The 12,898-nt window shown below is 58.7% G+C and overlaps 2 protein-coding genes across 3 annotated transcripts; one reads left to right on the top strand and one right to left on the bottom strand.

The window, feature by feature from the left end:
* The first annotated feature begins 1,775 nt into the window (after positions 1–1,775).
* Positions 1,776–8,801, top strand: NDE1 (nudE neurodevelopment protein 1). 2 transcript variants are annotated; one of them, XM_081338006.1, is made up of 9 exons: positions 1,776–1,850; positions 3,720–3,831; positions 3,955–4,108; positions 5,045–5,193; positions 5,307–5,443; positions 5,759–5,938; positions 6,289–6,380; positions 6,505–6,641; positions 7,588–8,801. In XM_081338006.1, exons 2-9 carry the CDS (start codon positions 3,746–3,748, stop codon positions 7,682–7,684), a joined length of 1,032 nt encoding a protein of 343 aa, XP_081194132.1. In that variant the 5' UTR covers positions 1,776–1,850; positions 3,720–3,745; the 3' UTR covers positions 7,685–8,801. The 2 variants fall into 2 exon arrangements, with proteins under 2 accessions (XP_081194132.1, XP_081194131.1); XM_081338005.1 differs by lacking the exon at positions 1,776–1,850 and adding an exon at positions 1,870–2,437.
* A 93-nt stretch (positions 8,802–8,894) lies between these two features.
* LOC308673944 (myosin-11-like) lies at positions 8,895–12,790 on the bottom strand. The gene is made up of 6 exons (XM_081338007.1): positions 12,636–12,790; positions 12,339–12,462; positions 12,045–12,253; positions 11,441–11,549; positions 11,147–11,319; positions 8,895–9,437 (listed from the first exon to the last, which is right to left on the bottom strand). Exons 2-6 carry the CDS (start codon positions 12,378–12,380, stop codon positions 9,284–9,286), a joined length of 687 nt encoding a protein of 228 aa, XP_081194133.1. The 5' UTR covers positions 12,381–12,462; positions 12,636–12,790; the 3' UTR covers positions 8,895–9,283.
* Positions 12,791–12,898: the final 108 nt, after the last annotated feature.

Raw genomic sequence — 12,898 nt, 5'->3', positions numbered from 1 at the left:
CTTACCCAAAGAGGTCTTTGCCCACATCTCCCCGACCCATCCCACGCCAAGGAGAGAACAGTCAGGTCTCCCCTTCACACACTGTGTTAGATGTTTAGTGCCAGCCATGGCAGTTACCCAAAAGGGTCATCAGATGGAAGCAAAGAGGCTTCTTTGCTTCCACTGATGAGTCAGGGGTCTCAGTAAATACCTCTGCTCAAGGGGGCTGCCCCCTCTTCAGTTTTGTTCTTCTTCTGTTCCAGTTATGCTATGCTAGCTTGCTTTCTTTTTCTTTTGTTCTCTCTCACATGCAGGCATGAATGCCTTCATGCCAAGTAATTCTTTCTCTTTAATCTATCATTGAATAAACTTCATATGATTGCATCTCTGCGTGATGCCTTTTACTTGGAAGCACCTTAAGGATCCATCGACCTCGTGAGATCATCATCACACACTGAGATTCTTCTGAATGAGAACAGCAGTTTGAGAGAGGCCAGGATCTACCCCTCCCCCCCAGCTTTCCCGGCCTGTGCGTCCTTCAGGGCCCCTGAATGGCAAATGGGGCAGGAAGGCTGGGAGTGAGATGCTGCATTCTGGCAAACAGGAAGAGCCACAGTTTTAATTGCCAGGTCATTAGGATCCTGATTTACAAGGAAGAAGAGACCCATGAATTAGACACCACCTTAACTGAGAGCAGGAATTTGGGGTGGTGGAATTGCAGGCTCTCCCTTGCTCCCTTCATCCTCAGCACAAGAGGATGAACAGCAAGTGAAGCTCCTGAGTCATAGCCGGTCTTTGACAGGGACGTGACCCTCAGTTAGTCCAACCTGCTTCTGCCACACACTAGCCATTCCAGTGGGCTCCACATGAATCTGCTGGTCACTCTTAGTCACCTACTCTTGTCTGGCCCTCCTGCGGCCTTCAGTGGGCAGCTGGAAAGAGGAGAGTGGAAGCTGAAGGAGGGAGTTGGGGCTTCATTCCCTCCTACACTCAGCTCAAGTCTCCTGGCAGCTCTTCCTCTCTTGCACAGGCGGAAGGATGAGCTGGACCCTGCTTTGATTCTAGCCGAATTGGAACTTTGGAAGATAAGCTGAGGCCTGAGGCTAAGCTGTGAGTGAGCGAGTGAAGGCTACCCTTCCGGGGCCAGCAGGGTCAGTGGGCCAGCAGCATAGGAATAAAACGGACTGGGGTGAGGTCTCTGCCAAATTCAAAATATTAGTGGGGAACTGGCCTTTCCTTTCTTTTTAACCGTATTTCTCTCTTAGGGTGAGAACAAACGAGGCCAGCTGTATTGGCAAATGCCTCTACTTCCTTTGCTCATCATTTGGCACCTACCTAATCTCCCCAGGATCCGGTTGGCAATGGGTTTCATAGAGGGGGCTGAGTTAATCAGCCGAGCAAAGCGATGAAGAATTTGTCTGGGCATCCTCCGCAGGCATCGGGCCACTACAAATCCTATCAATCTGGTCGTGCGGGGGCAAAAGTTGGGCGTGGGAACCACCTTACTGGCTGGGGGACAGAGCATCGGGGTCAGCGGCTGGTGGGAGGGGACCCGCGGGGCTTGCTGCGATTCCCGGGTCGGGAGGGAAGCGCGGCTGTGGCCGGCTGCTCGCAACAACTCTTCCCCCGTCCGCCGCGCGCGCGCGCCTCCCCCATTGAAGAAAAAAGGCAACGAGAGGCAGAAAAGATACAAAAGTTTCAACGTTCCGTCGGCCCGCGCCGATTGGAGGAGCGCGGCAGAGTCGCGTGACCGGCAGCCAATGGGAGGCCGCGCAGAGGCTGCCTGTGTTGTTTCGGACCGGCCGAGAGTTGCCAGTTGAGCGGGGCGGCGGCGGCGGCGGCGGCGGCGTCTCCTCCCGGCTGCGGGCAGGGTGAGCGGCGGCGGGCGAAGAGACGGGGGGGGGGAGAAAGCTTCGGGGCCGGGAGGCGACAAGATCCCCGAGCGAGCGAGCGAGCCAGCCGCCCCTCGCCGTGCATGAGGAGGGTCTCCCGGCCGGCCTTCCCACTGCCCCCGGGGGGGGGGCTTGAGAGGCAGAGAGGGTCGCATTTCAGGGCTCGCAGGGGAGCTCGCCGTGGCCCCTTAGCCGGATAGGTAAACTCCGTGTCGCGGGGTCGGTCGTGTGCCTGAGAGCGAGGAGGGCACTCCGAACCCAGCCTGCCCGGGGGGGCTCTTCTGCTGTGGTCCTCCCCCGCCCCCGAGCCCTTGCAGACGGGGGCAAGCCACGGCCAGCCCCGGCGCAGCTTGCCGAGCCGGTGGGAAAGTAACCCGCGAAAGCCACCCGGGTCTGCCAGATGTCCTGGCTTCTGGCACCAGGCGGGGCGAGAGTAAGCAGCGTTTGGGGAAGTGACCTCACTTTCGTGGAACCTCCTTTGGGTCTAGCCCCCCCCCCACTGCTTGGCAGCGTTTGCAACTTACTGCCCACCGCCCCGTTTGAAGCAGCTGGTCGAAGCTCTTCCGGTGAGAGCATTGACCCCCTCCCCTGTGGCCGTTTGGGGAAGGAATGGCGGCGGCGGGGGGGGGGGCTGGCTTAGAGCAGTGCCAAGGAGGGCTGTGAGGTTGCCTTGGGCTCCCTCGGCCCTCCAGGTCCTGATGGGCTCTTCTGGCTCCTGGCGCCTCTGTTTCTCCAGCCAGTTTCAGGCGTGAAGGGCCCCTCCTGCAGGGGCCTTTCCTCCTTGGCCAGAGACCCCTGGACCTCCCTTCAGAGCCACGCCCAAAAGATGGGCAGAGACCTGGGGGAGCCTCAGGGGAGCCTTGCCGTCCAGTCCAGCCCTGTGCCGCAGAGGGAGCGGGGGCAGCCTCACTCCTTCCCAGTTCGAAGGCCCGGCTCTGGGGCCTCCTCTGAGCCTCCTGGCATAACAGCTCAGCTTGCAAAGCGGCCCCCAGGATCCGATCCCTCGGCCTCTCTCAGGGCAGCGGAGAAAGCAGGCCAGAGCCGTCTGCGCCCAGCTCTCTCGCCTCACTTGCCCCCTTTGGCCCCAGCCCGGCCAAGTCTCCAGCCCGGCTCCCTCCAGCTCTGTTTATGGCGTCCCAGCAGTTGCGCCTCTTCCTTTGGCTCAGCACCTCGACAGCAGAGACGATGAAGGAGTGGCCAGAGATTTATTCAATGCGCCTTTTAACTTAGCAAGATCGTGAGCGCTCAGACCAACCACAATCCCAAATGTGTTTCTTCTTTTCAAAGTTCCACTCTGGCCTGCTTTCTCTGAGTGCCTTTATTTTTCTTTAAAAGCATATCTTTATTTAAAACAATTCAGAAATGAAGAAGATCATTTTTGAGGCAGCTGAGTAGCAAAAAACAACCCAAGTGAAAATTCCAGGCAATTTGTGTGTGACTTTCAGTGCCTGGTTAGAAACTCCATCTGTGGTTAATTCACAGAAGATGCTCGGAGCTTTCCCCTGCCCAGCGCCAGGGGCTCAGGGACCCGCTGGGGTTGCAGATAGAGGTGTGCCTGCCATTTTGTAAGGAAATGGGTGGGCGTCTCTAGGCCTCATGGCGTTGGGCATCTGCGGCCTCTTTCGGTCTCCCTGTGTCAAGCCGTCTCCCCGAAGTTTGTTCTTGGCGGGGTCTCTCCTTCCAACACCAGAAAGAGGGCAGGTCTCCTGAGCATAGGTAGAGTTCTGGAGTGAACTTCCACGCTGTTTTGGGGCCTGGGAGGGAGATCATCCTGCGGGGCTGCTCTGCTCAGACGTGTGGTGGGCTCTGCAATCCACCCGCCCCCGATTCTCTCCCCCCACCTCGCAGGAAGACCATGCCAGACGGCTTCTACCATGGCTGACCCCGGAAGGAGCCCCTTCGATTCCGCAGGGGGGGAGCTCGACTACTGGAAGGAGCTCTCCAGCAAATACAAGCAGTGGTAAGCTTCCCCCTCCGGCTTCTCGGCCACTGAGCAGCAGCAGTTTTCAGCCTTTGGCAGGCGTGGGGAGGGACCTGCCGGGTTCCTGGGCCGGGGTCAGCCTCCTGCCCGCTTTGCCCCCAGTGTGGAGAGCGCCCAGGAGGAGCTGCGCGAGTTCCAAGAGGGCAGCCGTGAGTACGAAGCCGAGCTGGAGATGCAGCTGCAGCAGCTGGAGACTCGAAACCGGGACCTGCTCTCGGAGAACGCCCGGCTGCAGATGGAGGTGGAGACGGTCAAGGTGAGGAGGGGGTCGGGCTCGCTCCGGGGAGGAGAGCTGCATCACCTATGAGAGGGGCTGGAGCCGATTTGGGTCGGTCCTGCAAAGGCCATCCTGGCCATGGGGGGGGGCATCTTTTTTGAGGTCCCGAGTTTCTATTGGGCGAGGGGAGCAGCTGGAGGAGGAGAGGAACTCGGTCGTGGGTGGGCAGACCAGGGAAGGACGGCTGCAGGGCTACCTGACAAGCGAACTGGGTGAGGCAGGGGGCCCGCCTTGCAGGGGTGGTGTGTGCCTGAGATTTATTTTTCAGCCAGGGGCGTTTATATGTAGGTCACCCATGCAGTCACACAGGGTGGGTGGTAATGGGGATCCAGGTTGGGCCTTGCCAATGCTGGCCTTTCAGGGGCATCTAAACATGCCCTCTTCCCCCTTTTCTGCACTCTCAGGATGTTGGCAGAATTTGGCCAGGGGGAAATTGGCCGTTTCTGGGGGGGAGGGTGGAAGAAGGGGGGCAGATAATGTTAGGCTCCGCAAAGACGAAGGGAAGGGAAAAGGGACACCACCCCTGGTGACCCTCAAGTGCTCGGGGTCCTGTTTTTAATGTTGTGATCCTCAGCCTGTCACCTGATGAAGCAGCTCTCGGACAGGGAAAGCCATTTTGACAATTGGGTCATTCATCCATGCCCCCCCTTCTGCCCCCCATAGCACTGCTGGAACAGAGGCCCATTGAAGCTGCCAGGCGGCTGTGCTGGCATGCAGCACTGGGCGGTGGCAGAGACCTGAGCCGAGGCAGGGGCCTGCCTCTATAGGGCAGCGTTGGCGTTCAGAGCCCTATTTGGGGGGACAGCCACGCAGGGGTGCGGGGGGGGGGCAAAGGCCGTCTAGCGCAGTGCACACCCAGCCTGGGCAGCAGGGCTGTGCGAGTTGCATTTCTTCTGCATGATTGTTTGGGGCTAGGAGAAGATTGCCAGCCAACACGCCGACGGGGACCGGCAGATCTCGGCCCTGGAGGAGGAGCTGGGCCAGGCGAGGGCTACCCGGGACCAGCTGCAGAAGTACATCCGGGAACTGGAGCAGTGCAACGACGACCTGGAGAGGGCCAAGAGGTACCCCGGGTGGAGGGGGTGAGGTTTGGAGCCCCGGAGCCTCCCCGTGGACCCTCCGGGCTAGGCTCCCCTAGCTCCATGCCTGGCTGACGCTGTGCCCGGGCTCCGTGCAGAGCCACCATCATGTCCCTGGAGGACTTTGAGCAGCGGCTGAACCAGGCCATCGAGCGCAACGCCTTCCTGGAGAGCGAGCTGGACGAGAAGGAGAGCCTCCTGGAGTCAGTGCAGCGGCTGAAGGACGAAGCCAGAGGTGGGCAGCACTCCGTTCCACACTGTGGGGCTTCCCCAGCCCGTCTCTGCTTCGCTTGAAGGAGCCCCGGGGTTGCGGCACAGCATTAAAGAAGAAATGTCGGAGAGGGAAGAGGAGCAAGGCAGGCAGCCCCCTGGGACTGCCAGTGGCAGAAGCGGGCCTCGGGACCCAGCCGACAGAGAGCGTTTCCCTCCTGAATCTGCGCACACTCTTCCCTGGCCAGCTCTGTACGCTTCGGAGCCCTTTGGGGTGCCTTGGCCCAGAGAGGCAGGAAGGGCAGGGCCATCTCACCCTTGAGCTGCTCTCGGCCCCTAGATTTGCGCCAAGAGCTGGCCGTGCAGCAGAAGCAGGAGAAGCCGAAGGCCTCAGTGGAGGGCTCCTCAGAAGCCGGACGGATGGACACAGCCATGCGAGGCGCCTCCCCCAGGCCATCAACCCCTGCAGTCCCCCAGGGGCCCAGCAATGGATTTAGTACCCCAGGAGCCTTCAGAAGAGGTGAACAGATCTCCCTCTCTCTCCCTCCCTCCCCCCCCCCCCCCGCTCTCTCTCTCTCTCTCTCTCTCACACACACACACACACACACACACACACACACACATTTTCTTTTCACTTGCCCAGTAGTCTGTGAAGCAATGGCGCCCCCTGGTGAGGAAGAAGTGGCTGCACATCAGGCCCCAGTATGCCCAGTGTCTTTCTCCCAGTGGGGAAGGTGGCTGGAAACACTGATGGCCTGGATAGAAAAGCCTCAAGTCCTATTACAAAATCAGTTCAGGAAGAAGATATTTGAAAAGCTTTAAAATCCACGCAGCGTTCACTTTGCAAATAAAGCATCTTTTTAAACCAAGGTTTTGAGAATGGATCCAGTGGAACGCCGCTTACGCCTGCCGCACGGATATCAGCACTGAACATTGTGGGGGACCTCCTGCGGAAAGTCGGGGTGAGTCTTGGGGCATTTGAGAGGAACGAGTGGAAAAGCTGGGTTTGCCCTCCATCCCTAATCCAACAGTGGGATCCACGCCCGAGTTCCCCAGGGCTGACCCAGCCACGGTCTTTGCTCGTAGGTGCTGGAATCCAAGCTGGCCTCCTGCCGAAACTTCGTCTATGACCAGACCCCGTACCGAAGCCCAGCGCCGCCCCCTCCCTACACGGGCAGGGAGGCGTATGAGAGGCGTCTGAGCGGCCCCCACGTGCCCCAGGGGTGAGTCTACAGGAAACCCTCCTCCCTGCGGCAGTGGGTGGGGGGAAACTGCAGACATCACGTGTCGGTGTTGCTCTAAAGGCGGTGAGCCACAAGAAGTGGCCGGAGACCTTCACCCCAGAGAGGGCTCCGCGGAGGCTCTCGCTCAGCTCCGAGTCCTCTGGATGATGTGCTGGAATTGAATGGGCACCATCCATGCCTCGCAAGCACAGTTTTCTGAGCCTGTTTATGAAAAAGTGGGCGTTCCCAGTGCCAGTGGAGGGGCTGCCTTTGTTGGCTCAGAACATACCCAGATTGTGAGGCGAGAGGAGGGCCGAGGCAGAAGAAGCTCGGAGCAAAGGAGAGACGACGACTGCAAAGCCGGGTTGGCACTTCATGAAACATTTGTCCCCCGATGTTAGCAGAGCTCGTGCTTTGCCCCAGAGCTTTTACCCAGGTGGAGTAAATCTCTCCTGCATTCTTTTTATTTAAAGACTTTGGCCCTTTGCTCAAATGTACCACTCCCAGCTGGTAAGTGCCCTGCTGGATCTGGCGTCTGCAAGCCTTGGGGGAAGCCCCAGAGTGGGCAAGGGAGAAGCCCAACGGCACAGTTCCTGGGAGAGCAGGGAGGGAAGCTGCCCAGGGATCTGGCCGTCTGCAACCTCGTGCCCTCCAGATTCGCCTGGAACTGGGAGTGGCTCTCCCTAAGTTGGAGCGGGCCAGGTTGGCTGATAGGAAACTGGGGTGGGGAGTGTGAGTCCTGGGAGCCCCAAGAGGGGCACTGGCCTTCCTGGGGTAGGAGAGTTGGCGACTCCTTGCCCGGGACTGGCTCTTCTGACCCAGGAGCGTCTGGCGCCCTCCAACCTCTTCCTCGTCTGCGGTGAGTCGGGGCCTTCCCTCGCTTGACTCCCCCCACTGTCAGCCCCCTGGCAGGTTCCGAGGCCAGTGACCCCTTCTGATTCCACAGGCTGGCCAAGCGACTGGATTTAGGCACGCGGCCGTCCAACCTTGCAGGGCCAGCGGGCCTTCCAGCACAGAGGGCAGCAGCCCAGATGCTTTTCTGAGGGACTTGGGAGCCAGCCCGCTTCTCTGGCAGCCGGTCATGGCCACTCGCCTTCAACGGGAGAGCCGCGAGGAAAGCTGGCTGTGTCCGGAGGAAGAGAGGGCCAGCAGGGCCACGAGAGCCTCGCAGGAGAGCCGGAGGCCGCTCTTCTTTGCCCAGCTGGGAGGGTCTGCTTTCCTTTCCAGGGAGAGTAGAGCCCCCCCCCCCGGGCCTGGCTGCCTTCCTGCCTCCAATGGGGCCCCCAGAGGCCCCTGAGTGGGCAGGGGGAGTCCTGTTGTGAAGCCTAAGCCAGCATTTCTGGACACCACGAGCCTCTCTTTTGGTCTTCTAAGCTGCAGCTGCCCCGGCCAAGAAGGAGCCTCTCCCAAAGTGCCTCTGAGCCCCTAAAGAGCCCCCCCCAGTGGGCTTTCTTTGACACCCCCCAGGGGTCGTTTGCTGGAAAAAGTGGCTTGGGCCTTAGGAAGCTCAGCATCGCCAGCCTCGTGTTATCAGGTGGTGTGTCTGCTGCTGAGTACAGAGAGTTAACGGGGTCCGGCATGTAAATCTGCTAAATAAGAAAAAGCACAAGCTGGTGTACTCGAGAAGTTTGGGACAAAAGCTCCTCTCATCCTCAGCCAACAAGGCCTTGGGCAATGGGAGTTGTAGTCCAGCCCATCTGGAGAATTAGAAGATTCTGTCCTGGTGCCTTGATCCTGTCCATTTCCCTGTTTAAACTGGTGCCTTTTAATTAAGGCAGCTTATAAAAAGTTCATCAGAGGAGCGTTGTTTTTGAGGCTCCTATTCCAACATGGAAGTTTCTCTCTGGGGGTGGGGCAGGCGGGGGTTTCCTTTTACGCACCGGGAAAGAGATGTAGAGTTGCAGGATTAATAAACTAGTTTGTCATCCAAAACTGCTGTACTTCTGACTCCACTTTGATTTTTCTTGGCTAGAACCCAAACGAGAGAGATGGCAGCAAGGAAATACCTTGCAATCTTGTCAGAAAAAGCAGGTTTCCTCTAACATAAGTTTCAAAAGGCAGTAAGTTTCTAGTCCTTTTCCTGAAGAGAGAGGTGCTTGTGAGTTGTCCCTGGGGTGCTTTGTGGCACACTTTGCACTCGGGTTATTCTGATTTTTAACAACCTTTATTAATGTTTGTGTGTGTGTGTTAAGCACAAAGGTCATCCCAAGTAGGAAGAGTCGTTTCTCGTTTGTTCCCTCCCCTCCCACCCCCCCCAACCCCAAAGCAGTGATTCAGAAAGGCACGTGGGTTTTGGCAAATTTGGGGGTCTCTTCTGGAAGTCTGGAACCGCTGGGAAGCAATGGGGAAGCACAATAATGTTGGGGAGGGGCAAGGCAAGTGGGCTTTCTCTCCCAGGGGTACGGAGCAGTTCTGGGGAGGGCGGCCCAGGACTGGTCACCCAGGCAGGGGCATCTCCCGTGCTGAAAGGCAGTTGTGCGGCTAAGGCCACCGTGGCTAAGAGTGTCTACGGGGGAGCGAAGGCAGCTGTGGTCAGGGCAGACGTGGCTTTGGGACAGGCAAAGCGGCCTAGAGGGCTACTATGCCCCCCCCTTTTCCTGGTGCAGCAGTCAAACGAGCAAGCGTGGCGAGGGGTGGGCTGGTTAGTCGCTGGATTTGGTTCCATTGAAATTTGCGTCCCGGGGGTCTCCCTCTTCCTCAGAGCCTTCGGTGGCGTTTTCGACCGACCGCCTGCCCCCGCTGCCACCACCACCGGATCGGCGCGAGGGGGCGAAGGACACCGGCTCGTTCCCACGCCTGCAGTTGGGAAAAAGGATTGGTGAGAAAGAGTGGACACTGCCGCTTCTTAGGAGCCGGTGGAGGCTGAAGAGCAGAAGGTGCCCACCTGCGCCCTCTTTACACAGAGGAGAGAGATCCTTTCCGAATGTCTGACTAGGAGGGCCTCGGAGATGCCAGCCTGCCCAAGAGCTGCTGGCAGACCGGGTCTTCTCTCCTGAAATGCCTTCCTGCCCTCTGTGCCCTCCCCAGAGTTCTGTGAGCTGATAGGGCATCGCCCGACTTCCCTTCGGCCAGCTGAAACTTCCTGCTGGCTGCTTTCTAGGCCTCTCCCTCCATTCCCTCCCCCCAAATTCAGGTAGCCGAAAAAAGGGGCCAAATGTTCTTCCTGCATCAGAGACTCGCTTCCATCAGGAGCTGAGTCAGTGACAGCCTTTTCTGCGGTGCATGGAACAGATCAATGGGAAGGAGGGTGGCAGCTCTAACCACTCGGCTCCTGTGCAGAAAGGGCCAGTGGAAAAGGGGTGAAATGCAGCGGCAGGAGTTTGGCTTTGTGAGTGCGTGCGCGCACACACCCACACCCGCACTCCACCTTCAGTGGCAGCAGCAAAGCCCAGTGCTGCAAGGAGAAGCCACACTTCTCACAGAAGGCAAGTGGCTTAACCGATCCAGAGAGGTTTTTATGAGTTGGGGGGTGATGCATGAATTCCCAGCCCAAGATGGGTCTTTGGAGCACAGCTGCCCACTGTGTGGGGCCACAAGGGAGCCAGTCGAGGCATCTGCTTTTGCATCACAAAGAAGGTAGCGAGGGGGCATGGCCTGCTCCTGGAGGCAGCTTGCCTGGCTGCGTGGGGGCAGCTGCCCCACATATCGGGGTGCTCTTGCTTCAGAAGCAACTGGGGCAAGTGCTTTGGGCCTCAGCACTGCTCATTTGCTCATGAAAGCAGCTGGGTTTTTCCCCAAAGTAGCTACATGCATCAGAAGGAAGAAGCTGTGGCTGCTTAAAGCAGCGGTCTCCAAACTTGACAATTTAAAACTTGGGGACTGGGGAATTCTTGGGAATTCTGGAAGTTGTGCCGAGTTTGGAGACCCCTGGCTTAAAGGATTGTGCTCATGAGCCGGCTCCTTGTATGCACTGCAGAGCTCTGTGAAATGGTGTTTGTGCAAGTCATGGACACGATTTGATTTTAAAAGGAGGGGGAGGAGGGATGTGTTGGCGAAGCTCAGTTGTGGGGGAGTGACTAGAATAGAGGTGCGCAGCAGCCTCTGGTCAGGAGCAAGGGGCATGCAGCGCAAACTCTGTCACGGTTGTCTCTCAGAAGAAGCCGCTACCCACGAGATATCCAAGCCTTCAGAGTTTGCAGGAGGCTCGCTTGGATTTCTGAGGGACCCAAAGGTAGGTTGGGGTTTTGCAATCACAAGCAGGCTGCAAAGGTGAAGGCCTGGTACCTGCCGAGTCACTGCGGAGCTTCTGGGTTCCCTCTGAAAGAGAGAAGGGTCCACCACATCAGCCCCAGCCGGCAGCACCTGGTTGGGGGGACCGGGGCCCTGGAGAAGGCACCGCCGTCCTATTCTTGGCCCTGCGCAGTCCTGCTTGCACCCTCCAAGTGAGGCCAAGGGTACCGGCCAATCCCTTGGCTCGGGCCATGGGTGGGAATGGGCAAAGGCCTCTGGGGAGGAGCGGGCAATGTCTGCGGGAAGCCAGCCAGGCGGGAGGCGCGGGGCCTCACCTGAGCTTGCTCTTCAGGGCCACCATCTCCCGCCCCAAGGCCTCGTTGCTCTCCGTGGCCTCGTCCAGCTCCCGCTGCAGCTTCCTGCGGCTGGCATTGATGCGCTGGGCCTCCTCCTCCGCCTCCTCCAGCTGCCGCTTCAGCTGCTTCACCCGGGCACTGGCCTTGTCTGCCTGGGGGAGAGGCCAGCAGGGGCTTCAGAGCCAGCCCCAGGGGACCGAAAGCAGCCCCGGTGTTTCCGGTAGGGGACGATGGAAGGTTCTGCCACAGCATTCCCCACCGCCGGGCACCCACCTGGTCCTTGTACTGCTCGGCCTGCTTCCTCTCATCCTCCGCCTGCAGCAGAGTCTCTTTCAGCTTCTTGTCCTTCTGGCGCAGGGCCTTGGCCGCCGTCTGCTTTTCTCTAGGGAGGCAGAAAGGCACTCAAAGGGGCTAGTCCACTTGAAGCTCTCCAGGGCTTGAAAGCAACAACACAGCCCAATACAAAGGCAGGACAGTCTGCTGGCATGTTTCTTTCGTGGAAGGAGACTCTGCCTTGTGAATTGCATCCAGGGCGAGGCAAAGGAAACGGACTTGTTTTTAAAAATATTTCTGAGTTTATTCTTTAAAAATAGGCTGCTTGTATTTTCACAAAAATGGGTTTTATTTACCTGGAACTGAATATAATGTTTAAAAGATGTTGAGGAAAGTTAAAAGCTTTAAAAAAAAGCCATTTTCAGGTCTGCCTGAATGGTTTAGCGGTGGCATCTCAAGATTCCCCTCGGAGGGTCCCCAAGATCAGGCCTGGAGGTTTGGTGCCAAACAGCTGGATGCACACCTGGACACCTAGACTGCAAACAGCTCACACGAGGCAGCCCTGCTCTGGGCAAACCCCCCCCATGCTTCCCCCTTTGGGTACCTGGACTCCTGCTCCAGTTGCTCGTCCAGCTGGCTGATTTTGGCCTCCAGGGCCGAGATGGTGGCCTTGAACTTGGACTTGACGGCCCCCTCCATGTCCTGCAGCTTGGACCTCAGCTCCTTGTTCTGCCGCTCCAGCTGCTGGCGGGCGCTCTCATTCTTCTGCGCGGTGGCGCGCTCCGTGGCCAGCTCGTTGCTCAGCTGCTCTGACTGAAGAGGGGAAGGGGAGATTCGCAGAGCGGCTGGACAGAGCAAGTCACGCCCTTGCCCAGCCCCTCCCAGGGAGGGGTCTTACCTGCTGCACCGCTTTGCGGAAGCGGTCGCTCATGGCCTCCATGTTGCCCTGCTCCTCCTCCAGCTCCTCCTCCAGCTGGGAGATTCGGGCCTCCAAGCGGCGCTTCTCATCCTGGAGGCTGATCCTGGGGGGCAGTTGGGGACATCGCAAGGGGTCACCAGCTGAGATCCACCATCTGCCACCCCCTCCAGGTCCCATGTCCAGTGCTGGGCAGCTTATCCGAGTGGCTCTCCAGCCCCGGCCGGGGGTGCTGCCAGGCCATCCGTTCTGGCCCCGTGGGGGCGTTGGGCTGCTTACCTCCCTGAGGCAGAGCTGGCCAGCTCCTCCGCCAGGTCCTCCTTCTCCTGGTCGGCCTGCTTCCGAGCCCGCTCTGCAGCAGCCAAGTCCTGCCGAGGAAGAGGCTCCTGAACATCCCAGGCCCGGGACCCCACTTTCAGAATCGGGGGCTGTCATTCAACTCCTCTCGAGGGGCTCAATTTGATAGGACTCTCCACTTGGGCCAGATTCCAGTCCTGCTTTTCTCCTGGGATTGGGAGTGGTCTACGCAGCTCCCCCTCCTC

This window comes from Vipera berus (assembly GCF_964194415.1).
Source record: "Vipera berus genome assembly, chromosome: 13".
NCBI lineage: Eukaryota > Metazoa > Chordata > Lepidosauria > Squamata > Viperidae > Vipera > Vipera berus.
The sequence above is the reverse complement of the archived record's forward strand: the minus strand, read 5'-3'. Positions and strand labels throughout refer to the sequence as shown.